Source organism: Phaethon aethereus (assembly GCF_964289735.1).
Source record: "Phaethon aethereus genome assembly, chromosome: 2".
NCBI classification, from domain to species: domain Eukaryota; kingdom Metazoa; phylum Chordata; class Aves; order Phaethontiformes; family Phaethontidae; genus Phaethon; species Phaethon aethereus.
Window position 1 is genome coordinate 30,661,049 of NC_138582.1, and position 16,933 is coordinate 30,677,981.

The 16,933-nt window shown below is 35.5% G+C and overlaps 1 protein-coding gene across 1 annotated transcript in view; it reads right to left on the reverse strand.

Annotated features, from left to right (window-relative positions):
- WWP1 (WW domain containing E3 ubiquitin protein ligase 1) overlaps positions 1-16,434 on the reverse strand; it is a gene marked incomplete at its 3' end in the record, with an annotated part of 36,330 nt that extends 19,896 nt beyond the window's left edge. The window contains exons 1-7 of the mRNA XM_082015079.1: positions 15,844-16,434; positions 11,961-12,092; positions 9,479-9,603; positions 6,564-6,701; positions 6,400-6,466; positions 4,079-4,260; positions 660-1,008 (exon numbers count right to left, since the gene is read on the reverse strand). Coding sequence (XP_081871205.1) covers positions 660-1,008; positions 4,079-4,260; positions 6,400-6,466; positions 6,564-6,701; positions 9,479-9,603; positions 11,961-12,092; positions 15,844-15,920 — 1,070 coding nt within the window. The 5' untranslated portion in view covers positions 15,921-16,434. The remainder of the gene's footprint in view (positions 1-659; positions 1,009-4,078; positions 4,261-6,399; positions 6,467-6,563; positions 6,702-9,478; positions 9,604-11,960; positions 12,093-15,843) is intronic.
- Between the last annotated feature and the right edge of the window lie 499 nt (positions 16,435-16,933).

A 16,933-nucleotide genomic window follows, 5' to 3' on the forward strand; every position in this document is an offset into this window, starting at 1 on the left:
TTCCAATTAGTTACTGAAGACATCTTCTCGCCCAAACACAAAAGCATCTATAAAAAAAAAAAATTAAGACCAATATATATTTGAGCATGTACAATGTTTTCATTTAAAGTCTAAGCACATCTTTAATTTTGCATTTAAAGTTTAGGACTATAGAAGCAGTTTCTAACAATCCAGTAGAATTAAAAGTTTTTAGCTATTCTGAGCACATACATATGCTTCAAATCTGTATTTCTACCTATAACATTACTGGTTTTATTGTTACACAGTAAGCACCTACAAGTATTTCTAGACAATTTATTAATTTGCACTTCACTTTTGGTCTCTACTACATTCTTATAACTTAAAAAACAAAGTAGTAACAAATTATGACCCAAATAAGTTTGAATATATCAAATGAAGAGTCTTCATGTCCATAATGCCCAAGAGTTTGTCTATTTAGATCACAATAACTGTCTCAGCAGATCAGTTCAGCTGTTACTTTCTGGGACAAGAGCTACTAGCCAGTTATAGCAGCAGTACAAATCCCATTTTAGATCAAATAACCCCATCTCAGCCAACTGACTTTCATTTGGCAATCCCAGTATAGAATTAAATTTCTGTTTCCTTATATGCCTGTTCAGATAAAACATAATTATAGCATTAAAATCAAGCCCACATACCCTGGTGGCAAAGGTTCTGTACTGGCATTACCAGGCTGCTGTCTTACAGGTTCTGCAGATGCACTTGAGGTGGAGGAGGATTCCCTTGGTTTTGCTGCATCTGTTGCTGTACTGTTTCTAGCACTAGGTTGAGCACAGTCTGTTGCAGCTGTAGATTCTAGTCCAGCAGACACAATAGGTAATGTAGAAGTGTGGCTTTCAGAACAACTACTTGCTTCGGTTGTTGACTGAGGTTCTGCTGTAGTGTTAGTGCAATCTGAAGACATTGGAGCTTCGACTGAACCTATTGGAGCCTCAGAGACAGAAGAATTACCAGCTTCTGGTGCAGAGGCAGATGACTCGCCGTTAACTGAGAAATGGGAAATAAGAACATCTGTGTATCAGAGTCTGGTAAGATTTACTTTTCAAATGACCAACTTTTGGAGTAAATAACATGGAAGGAATACATTTAAGTTGCACCTTATATGCCATAAGCAGCATTTTTGTCTAAGACGACAAAAAGTCACAATGCACCTGCCTCAGTTAAAGCTGTAATTAAAACTTACAGTCTGCAAGCCATCCACTATACTTCCCTGCTAAGGTAATATCTTCATTTCTCCATATCTTGGTCAACTCAACATTACACCTTACTCTTTAGATTAGCAAAAGGTATCCATCTGCTTCCCAGAAAACAGTACTGCTTTATTTGCTTTGAAACTTTGAACTTACATCAACTTCAAAAAAGAACCCTGACTAGAACGACATGAAAGAAAAATATTAAGATATAACTATAGGAAACATGGAAAACTAAGAGGCAGATCTTACCGATTTTTTTTTTCTTCCTTTTTCAGATTTGAGGTACAGAACCCTACAATTAAGCTAAAAGCACTTGTGTGTGACTTGCAAAAAAAAAAAAAAATCCCTCTCCAAAAGTGGGATTAAAATATAAAAATTAGTGTTTGGCTAATGTAACTTATGTAGTTCACTGACTGTAGAAAGTGATTTTAGAATCACAAAGTAAATCAATTTCTGTGTTTTAAAGAACAATACAAATGTCATCCAACTCAAGCAAGCATAATCTCATAAAAAGTTTAAAGCAGGTATGGATTTAGCAGGAAAATGGGGCTAAAAAGGCCCCTACAATACATCAATACTTATCAGAGCAGTATCTCAGCACAAGATCTTGCCTTAGACAAGCAAAATCAGGTACGGCAGTCCGTAGGATCCCCATTAAAAGTCAAGGCCCTATTAAAAGGAGTGCAACATCATTCACAGCTTTCATTTTCTGCACCACTAATTAACACCAGACAGTGACAACTCTACTTGAACTCATCAGTTTGTACCTATTCTAAAGTTGGAACTATTTTTCTACAAGACTAAATATAATAGGCAACATAGACTTCAAGTAATTTTCTAACAGCACACTATAAGCTTAGAATTCTAAGGACTGAGGCCAATGCAATTGCTCTAGACTCATAACCTTACTGATACAGATTTGCAAAATTTAACCCAAGACTGTAAAATGCTGTTCCATCATTTTAAGAATTCATTTATTTTAATTCTGTATAACACTCTTAAAAAAAAAAAAAAAAAAGCTAGATTCTACTTACTACTTGTGATATCTATACAATATCAGCAATTTCTTGCTTTCCCAGATGAATGGAAAAGCAGGTCACAAAGAATACAAACAATACAAACAATAAAACAGTCATCAGCAATGTATTTAAATTAGCAAGCCAGTTTCTTTCAGGTATTATCACTGGGCCATAAATATTTTCTTGATATGTATAGTGACAAGCATGATTTTACAGGCAGCAGCAGACTTTAAGATCTGTAAAGGCACTGCTTTTTGAACACAACTATTCCAGGGTAATACATCACTACTTCCAGCTCACAGAAAACAGGTTAACTACATTAAGACATGTCAGGACTTTGTATTATTCCAAGCAAATGTAAAGCATCACATTAAAAAGAAAAAATCCTAACTACAGACAATCTGATCAAGTTTCTTCAAACTTCTGCTTTAGCTAGCAACAATTTTACTTAAATAGGAAAAAAGCCAACTGAAATTTCAGCTTTCATTAAAAAAAACATTCCATTCATCCACATGAAAGAGTGAATGGGATTACATAATGAAGTTAGAAGTAAAATAACTGACAAATCATCAGCTCTTTTAGTAAGCTGATCGCCAAAACAGATCTATGAAACATTACATCAGCCAATTACCTCACCAATTAGATCTAAAACAGCAATTCTGGCAACATCACATGAAATTACAATCCTGCTAAGCACAACGGGGGGGGAAAAGTCATCAACAAATGCTGGAGACCTGTTTTATGCCTTGCCTTAGAAAAGTCTCCACCAACTGGTACTGTAGTTGAAAACTGTTATAGCAGTGCCTCCAGTGCAAGTTCAGTGATGATTTCATCAATATTACTATTTGAACAAATCAATTATTTTTGCAATTACCCTATCCTAATACAGATTTCAAATTGATCTCTCCGCTATTGAAGAAAAAGGGAGAAACGCCTAAATAATATATATGCCCTCTGGCCTTCAAATGAAAAGAGTGGAATCAAATTCAAGTTCACCAAATAGAGAAAAGCTTCAGAGAAGGACAAATTTAATTATTACCTTTTAAAGGTTGTAATTGCTATCTTCCTACCATAACCACATTTCCCACTCTATTACAGAAAGTCTGACAGTCTCTGTTCTACTGTTAAACAGCTTGCCTATTTCTATTTAAGGTTATCTTTTTCTTCTATCACTGTAATCTCTCTCAAATAGCTGAGAAAAGGCAGAAAGTGCTTAGAAAGCACAGTCATTATTAGATACAATGTTTTGCCAGAGGAACAAAAATTAAAATAAGACTTTTGTTTCACTTGTTTTACCGTACTGAATGTTACTTGTAGTCATAATCAAAGTTTTTGTGTTTAAGAAGAGAATGAAATTTAGTATTTGCCAATACCTGTTTTGAAACAGCATACCTTTTGAAAAAATGGAGGGCAAGGAGAGTCTGCAACACATCTCTACTCAGAGTACAGCAGCACCCTGACAGCACTAAAAGTCAGATTTATCTAATGGCACAAGAAACTTAACTATAGTTACTCAAATTAATTGTGAAAGAAATCTGTTTTTTCCTCCAGACAACAAGTAATATGGGACAAAGAAAATAGAAGGTTTGGATGCTTTACATCTTTCTCCATCAGAGAAGAGAACTGACAGGAAAGTACGAAATTTGTACATTTAAGAATGGTTCTACTGCAGAAGAATTCACAGAAGTGGACATGCAAGATTATAAATTCAAGCCCAGAAACATGGTTTCATTATTTTTGAAATCTAACAAAAAAATGTACAGAAAAAGTGGCAAAAGTTCAGATACACTTCAATCAGATAAAAAAGCCTCATGGAACATGTTCTCATAACTCTCCCATTCTTACCAGTGCTGTTGACAGGCTGAGCTGCAAGTGGTTTTGGTACCGGTGTATTTTTGGGTCTGGCTGCAACATGAGTAGGAGATGGTGCGGTGTCTCCATTAACAGCTTCTATACAGAATGTATTCTGTACTACAGAGTTGGAAGGTACTTGATTGTCTATCCCATTAGAAATGTCACAAGCAGATCTTGGTAAAAATAAAAGATCACTTTAGGTTACTACAAACATCATGTTAAACAGTTATGCAACTAAACCAAATCCTACATAAATCACGCTAAATAACAAATAAAGAAATGGAAGTAAATTCGCAACGGTTTATAACAAAATGTTTGCAGCTTAGAGAACAGTCAAGTGCAAGACCAAAACAATTAAGGAATAAAAGGCAAATTTGGGTTCTGGGAATTTCAGATACTTAAAACAGGTAAGTTCTTCCATTTCCACATCATCTTGTAATGACATATTAGAATTAAGTTGGGCAGACTGATGTACCTGACACATCTTCCAAAACTGCCTTAGGGACCCTTCCAAAGTGCACCTATGAGCAGGAAAAATTTTTCTCTCATTAAGCAAATGGAACAATTGGTTTTGTTTGTCATATCTCCAAAAATTTTCTAGTCATAACAGAAGAAAGTAACTCTTCCCCAGTGAAAGGAAAATAACATGAGCTTTTCTATGCATAAGCAGGATGGGACATTGTGAGGACAGATATACACAGGCAGCTCTGTGTTTATAAGGCCACATAAAAATAAATGTAGTAAGGACTTGTGGATGGAAAATCTTTTTCAATTACACTGTTTTTTACTTAAATCTATTCCAAAATGCTTAAAGCCACCCAGCAGACACACATGTGTGAAAGTTACAATCAATGCCAACTCCCCATCTTCTCAGGGAGTAAAGGCTACAAATTAAAGAGAAGTTAAACAGATGACAAAAAATGTGAGAATTGTTAGAAGTCCTAATTTGCAGAGTCAGAAAAGAAGAAGCAGCATTTCCATGCTACCTTACCCAACTACAAAGAAGTATTAGAAACAGAAAATTAAAGTATTATCTCTTTTCAACTCTAGACTACAAACCCAATTTGCTTCCCAAAGACATGCAGAGAAGCTACCTTAAAACTTCTCTCCATCTCTTAATTTCAGAGCTGTAAATCAAAACTGCTGGACAGTTGTATAAAAACTGCTGTAATCAAAATATCAACATCAAGAGCAGGATGCCACTAAAAGCCACTCTTCCAGCAACAATAGTTGAATGAAAACAAATTATTGTTACTTACTGTTTCAAAACAGTATGCAGATGTGTTTCAAATCACTTTTAACAGTCCCAAACCTTTCCAAATAAAACTAAGGAGAAGCAGCTTTTTTATCCTCACTCCCTCATATTGGGCACCCATAGGGGAACAGAGACAAACCTCCACATATTCAAAAAAAGAATCAAGGCGTACAAGGACAAAAGTGTCCCTGTCACTCAAATGCATAGCAACCACGTGTTTTTTCACTCCATTGTGTGGCAACAACTGAAACGGAAAGGAGTTCACTGCAAGGTAACTGAGCAGGCAAGTAACATTAAATTGATCTGAATGTTGACGTATTTGACTCACTAGTGGTGATGAGGCAAACAATCTACTTCTACTTTTCTCCAGACAGTCCTTGAGCTGGTATAAAGATAGAGAAGCCAAGAATGAAGCTCCAAATTGATCCCAAAGCCTTTTTCTTGCCACTTCAGGTTGAAGGAGGCAATCTCTTTGCCTCAGTGTTCTGAGTACTGCCTCCTAAACTCAATACAAGTCTCTTAAACAACTTCCTGATCATGACCTTAAAAAGGAACTGGGTGAAGCGGAAGTAATTGAGGCTTTTTTTCCTTCTTCCTTCTGTTCAGATGGTACATTGCAACAAGTTGGTAGACATGAATAGAAATAGTTCTTAAACAGCAGAAGAAAATGAATGGAATAAATACAGAAAACCACACTGAACCACTGTTCCCCTAACATCTCTGCTGCAGCATTTACCAGAATTCCAATCAGTTGAATTTTTATGTTTGGAGGGCTACACATCCAAGAGGAAATGATAAAGTAGTGGAAAGCAAGACTCTACCAGCAGAGGAAGAACAGAGTTGTAAATATAATTCTTCTCAAGCTAAATTATGTAACAAGCAATGTTTCTAAAACCTGTGGTAACATTATTTAGGGCTTGACATTCCCTTCAAGATAATTACAAAAACCCAAAAAAACCAAAAGAACAAAAAACCAAAACACAAACCACCCAAACATTTCAACTGATAAGTTTGCTAATACGCTTCATATACTGTAAAACACAAAAATAATTCCAACCTGGATGTACTTCTTGCTGAAGCATCTCTGCTTTCATGCACAGCCTCGCCATTTTGCTGAACTTCTACTGAACAGTAAGAAACAAATTAAACAGAAATATTCTATTACATCTGTTTGAAATCTGAATCAAAATATTACCATCTGATTTAATTATTTTAACTTACTGGTTGCTGATGAACTGAGATTTGTAAGAGATTCTTGTTCAACAACCAAACCATCTAGCACAACTGTCAGTTCACCTGTTTGCACCATGCCACTCTTGTTTTCCAAAGAGAGTTTCAACTGTTCTTTCACCTTCTCCACTAAAAATGGAGTTGGGGTGGGTAGGGAGAGAGGAGAAGAGAAGGGATAAAGGAAAGATTAAATTCTAAACAGCATTAAAAGAGACTTTCAACACAAAAATGCGATACATATATTTAGTTGTATGAGTATGAGAGCTATTCAGATGATTCAAATCAGCATAGAAATCACTAACGAGCTGTGTAAATTTACATCTGCTGTGGGTAAAAGCACAGTTTATTGTAAAAATAAATTGTCCATTTACATCGTATATTCTACAGGTATGCTATAGGATCCACATAGTTTCAGTACTTTATTATTAATGATTTCCCAGGTTTGCTGTTTCCACTAAGCCCTTTTGAAATTATGCACTACTTACATAACATGAGAAGGCTTAAAGTCAAAAAACTTCTGAGCTACACATCCAAATATTACAACTCACAGGGAACCTCATTCTACAACCAGAGCTTATGTTCATTTCTCATATCAGCTTCCAAAACTAATTCTAAGAGACCATTGAAAAGAACACCACTTTGAGGAAGAAGTAAATGCTACGACTGCATAGTGTCCTTCCTCATTTTTAAAAATTATTTTTAGTAAATCCTTACTAGCATTTTCATAGATCCCAACTCCAGGGAATAAACAGGAACAGAGAGGGTATCTCAAATAACCAAGAATTAAATCAGAAACTATTTTCACTGAAAGAAACTTTGAGAAAAATGTGTACATGGTACAGTAAAAGAATTTGGTATGACTGATAAGCAGTGCACACATTTGTAGAGATACATACATAACCCAGAGGTAAAATACGCTGTGAATGCTACGTAATTCTCTCTAAATCAATTATTAGTAGTAGAGCAGTTAAAGCTACATGCCATAAATCCAAACACACCCAGCTACGAGTTCACATTAATCAGGTTAAAATGGTTAAGGCCTTTTAGTATTTGCAGTCTCAGATTAAAAGATTAATTTTTCAAGATATACCACGGTATCTTCCTCCATATGATAGCATTCCAAGCTTAACTTAAAGCTCACTGTGCACCTCTATGTATTAAACTAGCATTTCCTTATTTTTTTAAATCTTAACATATATCATAAGTGAACAATAAACATGAAAACAGGGAAAGCTACCATAAGCTATTGCCAGATACCCCCAAACTGTTACTTTAAAGAGCAGGTTCAACAGTGTAGTTGGGCAGCAGTTACTAGCAGACATCCACTGCTATCTTATGATGGATTTCAAAGTACTTTAAATCACTGCAGCAAGCACAAAGCTCCCAAATCTACAGAATTACTGATTTAGCAATCTGCATTCTAGAAAATGGTACTACCTGAAAGAAGAAGAAAGAAGAAACGAGCCTATCTACCACTGAGTTTTTAAATTAACATTTATAAATCATCATTTCTGCAAGGGGTGATTGGGTTAGCTTCTGCTATTTTAACAGGTTATGTCCCCAAACCAGATCAACAGTTGGCTGTAGTCCAGCTGAGCTGGCAAGAAAGCTGGGAGTGGTATGGGCAGCAATTCAATACTGGTGGTGTTTAGGAGAAGAAAGTAACAACTCTGAAGTTTCTGCATTTAGAGGACTTCCCCTTTACATTTTCTTCAGTAAAAAGCCTTTCAAGTGCTGCATTTGAGATTAGGTATCAATAGCTGAACGACTGAAGGATACCAATCAGATTATCCTACCACTGAATTATTGGATTATCTGGTGTATGTCAATATGATGACTTGCCCAAATCAGAAACATCGCACATAAATTACTTTCGGCGCAATGTACAGCTAATGCAGTCAACCATTCCCTGAAATTTGCCAAGTTGATCCCCTGGATCTACAGTAATAAATTATTAACAATTTTGTTAGAAATAGTTAAAATATTAAGGGGGTTTTTTGCTATCATTATTACAACCCAGTTTCCTCTGATACCATTTTTTTTTTAATTTAAAAAAGAAGCAATACTTCTGCTTAACTATGGCATCTTGCACATAATCTTTATAATACTGCTGAAGAAACCCACTTCATTTTGGACTGTTTCAATTTTCTGAAAGAATCAGAAATATTAAGCTTTTTTTCAGCTCTCCTTTTCCCCCACCTCCTTAAACAGAGCTCTCAGGTTTGTGTATCTAACGTGTGAGAAAGGTTAGAGATTGGTTTAGCTGGAATTCTACTGCCACTCTGGAGTGGAATTTAAAGTGTGGATTCACCATCTTCTTGTACGAATGCAAAAAGAATTTAAAAAGCAAATTAGATAAAGAAGACCTGTTTTAGTTCTATTAAAGATGATTAAAATCAGAAGTTACATAGAACACAACAACCTCTAATGTACTAAAATTAAGTTCTCGATTGTGTCATTAGTCAGTGGTTCCTACTGCCCTCTGGGCAGCTAAATTACGAGGGGAAAATATCCAGCCTTTCTACTAGTGATTCCAGAGAAGGAAAACATGAAAAATTACATAGATGGCTTTTCTGAAAGTTTAGACTTTTTTTTTTAACCAAGTCTAAAACAGATCTTCTAGCAAATTAGTTATTAGTTTGCCACAAAACACTGTATTTAATCACTTTGGCTTTCACTTAATTTGTAGTAACTCATACTCTAATGTTTGTTTCAAAATCATTATATCCCATTGTTACATTTAAATTGCTCTCCATAGCACAGACATCTCTAGAAGAGACAAATAAAGACATCAACTGAAAGTCAGTTGTAATTACATGTATAGTTAGTAGTCTGGTTGCCAGTTTGATATATAGATTAGTAATAATAATTCTACTTTACTCAAAATATCCTTTGTGATAACTTACATTTTCTATTGTGTATTTCCAAAGCTTGTCTCAAGTCTACAGTGGCTCTTCCTAATAAAGCATCTGCTTTTAAAGTGTGATGGCTCCACACTCTAAATTCCAGCGTAGTCTGTGGAGTCACATTCCTGCACATAAAATACATTTTTTTTAAAAAATACAGATTTTAAAGTATTCGTTCGTGTTATCAGGAGTATTTGAAATGAATTCATTTTCTCATATCTACTACATTTCTTGATACTAATTAACTGAAAGATGTTTTTCTACTGCAAGGGGAAGTTTTAAACTAAAAACCGCAAACACTACGATATTTATACTTAAGATCAAGCTTAAAGTGCATTACTACATTCCTTATAGCATAAGGAATTTGAGGACTATCAGAATAACCTACACTAAGCTCAAATCTCAGTAATATAAAACATGTCTGTCTGTATTTATGAAAGACATATTTTCCTTATTCCTCACTATTCCAGAATTTTAAATAAAAACTCACATTATTAAATGTGGAGAAAATGGTGGTAAGCATATCTGTCTGTGACTAGAAAGAAAAATATTTAGTATTTTTCAAAAAAAAAGGAAAAAGCAACCAATGAGGTACTTGCAAGCAGGAATAATCCATTTAATAGGTGTCAGCTTGCCATGAAAGTGTTGATAAAACATTATTAGTGAATCCACAAATATATATAAAACCATAAGGCATACTCACAGAAATCAGAGGGGAAAAATCAAATGATGAAGCTAAAGTAAAAACTGGAGGGAAGCAGAAAGGTAAAGGACCCAATTACAGTAATATTGTGATAACCTTTGGCAGTGATCTCTCCCGTGCTCAAGAAGGAAAATGGGAAGCTATGCTAGGTCCTGGAGAGTAAGTTTTGTAGTACAGGGTCTAGTACTGCAAGAGTGCTCCTGGCTGTGAAAAATGGGAGTAAAATCACTGTACTGCAAAAAGTCCAAGGCCACATATCCATCAGTACTGGATACAGAAAGTTATATCAGCATTGATGAAAACAATACTAAAAACAACCCCCACCCTCTCAACAACAGAGTTAGCTTTGGAGTCACCTGAACATATTGGACAACTTGGATCATTTGTGCTGAAACCCCATGAGCAAATATATTTTTGCATTTTGAATAGGCTGCCTTATAATGGAAGTTTTACTAAAAGACCAGCTCAACAAAGAAAAGAAAAAAAAAACACCTACAGACAGACAATATATTGCTGGTGCTTATGCAGGCCCATAAAAGTAAGGGGAATTTGGTAAGCCAGAGAGTTCACTCATCCTCAAACAGACTGGGCAACTGAAGCAACGATACCATTCCAATAGTCACAGGAAGAGGGGGACAGAATACCTTATACATATAAAGGTAAGATCCTAAGTAAGTAATACTGATGACGGAATGAGTCTGTTTGGCTGTACTGTGCATGCCATTTCTATCAGCTCACCAAATCCTGACAAATCAAACCTGCCTCCTCAACAGAAACTCTGGTCTCTCTGAATATACTGATAGCTCTGTACCTGTGCTAGTAATAGCTCCTGGAAATCATCATCAGGTCCAAAATTATATTACTCTCTTTTGCAACTATTGCACAGGGCTAATAAGCGCTATTAAACCTGAATAATTGAGAAATATGGCACAGGAATACCCTACTTGCTTCAGTCCAGGTCTGTAGTTGATAAGTAAGTATTTCCAAGCAAACAGTTCCCCAAAACTAGGTATGTTGAACCACTCCACTCTCCCCAACACTGTTAGTCGCAAGAACCTGGCATGGTTCTACTACTAATGAAGCTGGCTATTGCACAAAAACAAGTCAGATGCTGTAAAATATACTGGTCCATGCCCAGTGCCACTTGATAGTAGCTATGCTGTTTCCAAACCCAAATCTGAAGCAGTACAATCTTGCTTGTATAATAATGCATTCTAGCCAACTGCACAGTGCAAGATTGCCAGTTCTTCATAGAGTCATATTCAGGTATACTACATCTGTAGCACAGTTAAACCAAATTAAACCGCAAGAAGATTAAAAAGGTCAAACATTAGGATAAGTTGCAAGGTCACTTTGCAGTAAACTGGTCTTGTATGTATATCCCTTCATTAGGAAACTTAAAGGAAAAAAATGACCTTCCTTATAACTACTACTTATCCATCTGAGATTTTTTTCCTTTTAAAGTTGAGAATGACATGATTACAATTAGTAACATCTTCTAGAAAGGAATCTTGAAACTTGAATGGTGTACAGTGCTAACAAATATCAAGAGTACACCATGTATAGAAACTGTATGCAAGGAACACTCTGTTAAAAAAAAAAAATTCTCAGAACATTGTAAGAATTAAGAAAAAAAATTCATTTAAGATAGATATCATCTTATGTCTGCATTTAGTCATCAACCGCCAGAGAAAATTACATAGGCAGCCAGGCTTAGTAAATATTTGCCTGCAATGTCTGCCTAATAAATAGTATTAAACAACCAAAAAAAGAACTTACACTGTCAGCTGCTCATCCCATTTTGGATTTGAAGAACTACTTGATTTTGCTGTTTTCTTAATCTCTCCATCTGCAGTTAATTCCGTGTAGAAAGTTGTTCCAAACCAATTCTTTTTCCGTTTCAGTTTGGCACTAGAAACTAATAAAATATATTGCTTTATCTATAACAGCATACTGTTGCTGAAAAAGTGAAAACGTACTGTCTACACAATGTATGAAGCATAGCATGGCAATGTTATACCTCACCTTTTCTACTTCTGCTGAACATAAAGAGGTCAATGCTAAAATGGTAGCTTTTATTTTCAAAAGCTACTTTGTCAGATAGTTGAAATCAAGTGTGACGTACTCTCTTCACCACATACTGGCAGGATGGGTTGGAAAGACAACACAACAGTTATTTCAGGGATAAACACTGAAAATCATGTGGGTTCTTTTGTTTATTTTCTCATTGTACTTCCTACTCCTCCCTTAACTGAAAAATATCTAAGTATGAAACATCTGAGAGACTATCAGGAAGATTGTTTGTTTGTTTGTTTTTAATGCTATGCAGTTATGAAAGTATATGCAGTTCAGGCCTATTTCAAAATGTCCCTGTATAGCAAAGCCTGTATACAGAGCTTCATTTCCTTGCCTATATTACCTGTGTGGTTAACCTGTGGTTTAACACATCAGTTTGTTAAAAGTAAGAAATCAACTCTCAGATTTCCCCTGTTTAAACAGCTTTGCAGATGAACTTAAAAGTTGCAGCTAAATATTTAACAATTAAGAAATAGCAAATGACCACAAAAGCTATTTTTTACCTCCAAATCACTGGTGAGGTCCTCAGTGCTCCTGAACATAAATCTGTTCTCCCACTTCCTTGCCCATCTGAGTTCTCCCACTTCCTTGCCCATCTGAGGAAGTCACTACAAAAACTAACAGCAACCTAACTGCCAACTTTTTAATTTTTATTTCAGGCAGATGTTGTCTTCAGAAGACCATATCAATGAACTCACAGCTGTACCTACCTGCTGGCTACGCCTTCTCGCTCATTCCTCCCATACTTCAGTATGATTCTCTTTCCCTTCACTTTCAAACTAAAGCAAAGCCGAGTATTTTCAGCCTCCTGGAAATAATCATTCCCTGTTACTTTTCTGTATGGTACTTGCTAATTCAAGCAAGTTAACTAAACTGTCAGAAAGGGAAACCAAAAAGGTCTGCCATGTATTTCTGGATGACAGTATTCTGAAATATATACCTTAGTTACTTAAAAGTTAGTGGGATGAAACTATTCAAGGTTCTAAAGGCATTAGCCACAGACCTTTACTTGATTTCAATTAAAAGGTGCACATTAACTCCCTCACATTTGAAAAGTCCAACCTAAGTTACGTGTGACATGTCATAAAAGGGAACTGCAGCCTTGATAATGATGAAAGATTAAATGTAGAAGACTTAAAACAAAATTCCACATATGGGTCATGTTTTTTCATCTGAAACTGATATATTTTTAAGCTATAACAACCTCTATTTCTTCCACATTTTTTCCTCCATTTTTTTTCTAAAAGCAAATGCTGCATTTGTTTAAACATAAGTATTTACTCATAATATTCAAGCTTCTAGTTTCCCTCCTTTCATCTGATTACGTTTTAAGTCGTTAAGTTTTAAGTTCCCAAACATGAAAGGAGACCATTATCATTTTTTGATTAGTACTTATTTTTTTAAAAATTAGAAGTAACAAATACTAGAAAAAGACTTCAAAAAATAGTAACAAGACAAGACATTTCACCAAGTATATTTGAAAAAGTACTGATGGCAAAACTTGTCATCAACATGCTGCAACTGTCCAAGCTCCAAGAAGTCACCACTCCATATGAATCTCCTTGTCTACAAAATGAGTATATGCTACTTGATGCCTTTATAAAAGTGCTTTTTAAGTACAGTTCTTGAAATGTAAGTCTAGATTATACAGCAACATAAACTAATCTGAGCATAAATCAGTGTAAGTCAGCAATACTACAGTCCCACACTCCTGTCTCCCACTTCTTTCCCTGTACTGCCACTGGTCCTCTGATCTTGCAATAAAGTTTGTTTAGGGAACTAAATCTTCAGAAAACTAGTCCTAAAAATTTTACAGATTTCTTCCCACTTTGATTCTTGAATCAGACCTCTGGAAGTCAAGAGAAGCTCCAGTGCCACAAAAATACAATGCTACTAACATAAGGGGCAGTGCAGTACAGGATCAAAATATATCAAAATAATCATTTCTGCATACACAGATCTGAAGTTACAGGTCAATTGTGTAACTCTGTTTCTTACAGTTATGTATATTCAATCTGCAGATGCCTCCATCTATGCTATTAGTTATTGACAGTTTTAACGATTCATCACATTATCAAGTTATCTGGTCCTTACACAAGGTAAAATCAGTTTTTGTGTTCCTCATCTAATTTGACAAAATATCCATTTTGAGGACTCTCCAACAATGGGGTTTTCTTTCAGATAACTTGGCCATCCTTGGACCATCCAGCATGATGTATCTTTCTTGACATGCAGCTTTTTTTAAGACATGATATCTTACTTATGTTTTTTCCAAATTTTGTCCAACATAGCCTTAATATATTCTTGGTCATGCATTCATTCTTACTTCAGGGTTCCCAGATTTCTCAGGATCCCTGGAAAATTCAAATTATTTATCAATGGTAAAAAAATACTTATTATTTTACTTATTATACTTATACATACACACACATACATTTATGTGTGTATATATTTATGCACAATATCTAACCACTTGATGGTAACATTTTCACTTTTAACTACCGTAACAGTCATAATTAGCTATCAAACTTTTTAACCTAGATGCATCTTGCTTATCTTCAGACTACAAGAAGTCTTTGTTCTGCTCTGCCAACCTACAGAAAGAGCAGCTAAGACTGACCTCGATTGTCACATCCCTGACCAGTTCTTATGCACGAGTAGCAAAATGCATGACCTACTTTGCCTGTTCAACATCTGTTGAAAAAACTGCCCCAACACAATCAGAAATTTCCAGAATTGCTTGTAGCCCACTGTGTTTCCCTTCCAGCAGATACTTGGGATGGCTGAATACTGCCTCAAACTATGAGAACCAGGACAGCAAAAGGAAAAAAGTAAACAGTCACAAGATGCAACATAGTAAAATCCAGCTGGATGAAGTGATGTGGTTTATCACCAGAATAGGCTGCCCAGGAAAGTTGTTGAAGTTGAAAATCTACAGCCATTGAGGTACTGAAAATTCAACTGGACAACAGCCTGAGCAACCTGATCCACCTTCAAAGGTAGCCCTGCCTTCAGCAGAAGAGTGGACTAGGAAACCCCCAAAGGTCCCTTCCAACATAATTATTCCGTATGTCTGTGTAATGCAATCTGCTGCCCTGATGATAATACAGAATACCCATTTTATTTGCAAAAGATGTTTACCTGATATGTAATCAAAGGCCTTAATCTTTTGAAGGGCTAGCAGATTTTGTGATCTCCTCCAGTTCTCTAGCTTCACTATAACATTGCACCCTTTTTCAGCTTGGGGGTCACTACAACTGTCCATCTTTTTTGTAGAATTTCAATAATATATGTTCCCTATACAGAATCTGTGACATTACGTATTTGTTCCCAAGTGAAATTCCTTACATTTGTCCCTACTGTTGTATTGAATCTTTTTTTTTCCTAATTTGAAGAGATCATTAAACCCTGTCATCCAACTCACTGTATAACATCTGCCTAGCTTCAATTCTTCTACATCTATTATAGTCATAAACATGTAACATTCTGTTATTAATTAAAATATTAACTACAGTGATCCAGTTTTTACACTTGTCTTTTTAGAATACATATGCTTTCCTGTAAAAATCACCATGATACAAATCACTACTTGCCTGTTACTTGCATCTGTAATCTTCCATTATGGTTGTTACTTGTATCAGACCTTGGTGAGGCTGTGGCCATGTCAGAGGTTTAGGCTTTAGCCTAAAAAAAAAAAAAATAAGCACACGAGTAGCTTATTGAAAAGTACTTATCTCTGCATGTTAGTTACAATTAAGTAAAATGCTCAACTAATCAGCAAGTTACCAAATGTTACTTAGGTATGGCAGAACGCATTATTCCATAACACCAGTTAAAAAAACCCAATTACACCGGAAATTTGTCCCATGTTATCTTTGAGGATGCCAAGACACTTCAGTAATGCATACATTTACATAGTTTAGAACCCTGTGTAAGGCAAGAAAAAAAAAATTCAGCTGTGATAGATCAATACTCCTGTCTCCAGAAGGTACGCTTATGGTCTGATTTCAGCTCAACTAAGCACCAACAACTTCAAATGAACGCAACATCTGAAACGTTTACATGCTTGAAAATCAAGCTGTCCCCAGAACAATACACTCTAAGCAGTAGCAACTCAGACAAAGAACATTTGAATTCTATCCCTAGATTTGCAATCAGCTTTTTACATCACTGCTGCCCAACCACAAATCACTTCCCTTCGCAAGGACCACCCCATCTTATCATTCGGTGACTAAAATAGTGACTGATCTTAGCTGGGGCATCCCTGCACTTGACGCACATTAAGACAACATCACTCCCATCGTCATGCATTACTACACCTGAAACAAAGGCAGAAGTAAAATAATCTCTGTTTCTACCAGACAACTATTTTTCATGAGAAATATGTACATTTAAAATTCACTTTCCATGATCTGGATGAATTTCCATATATTTATTTCTGTGAACATTAATTAGTATCAATAATAATGTTAAACATGTGTCACCAAACCTTTTAGATCGTGCACCTCTATCAGTAAAAAATTTCTGAGGATGCACCTCCAATATGTGTATATTTATTTATACATTATGTATAGGTAATACTGTACTAATATATTATGTGCATTATAAAACATAAAAATAGAAATTAAAAAGCATGAGATAAAGATGAAATAAACAGCTTTTTAAAATAATTTATA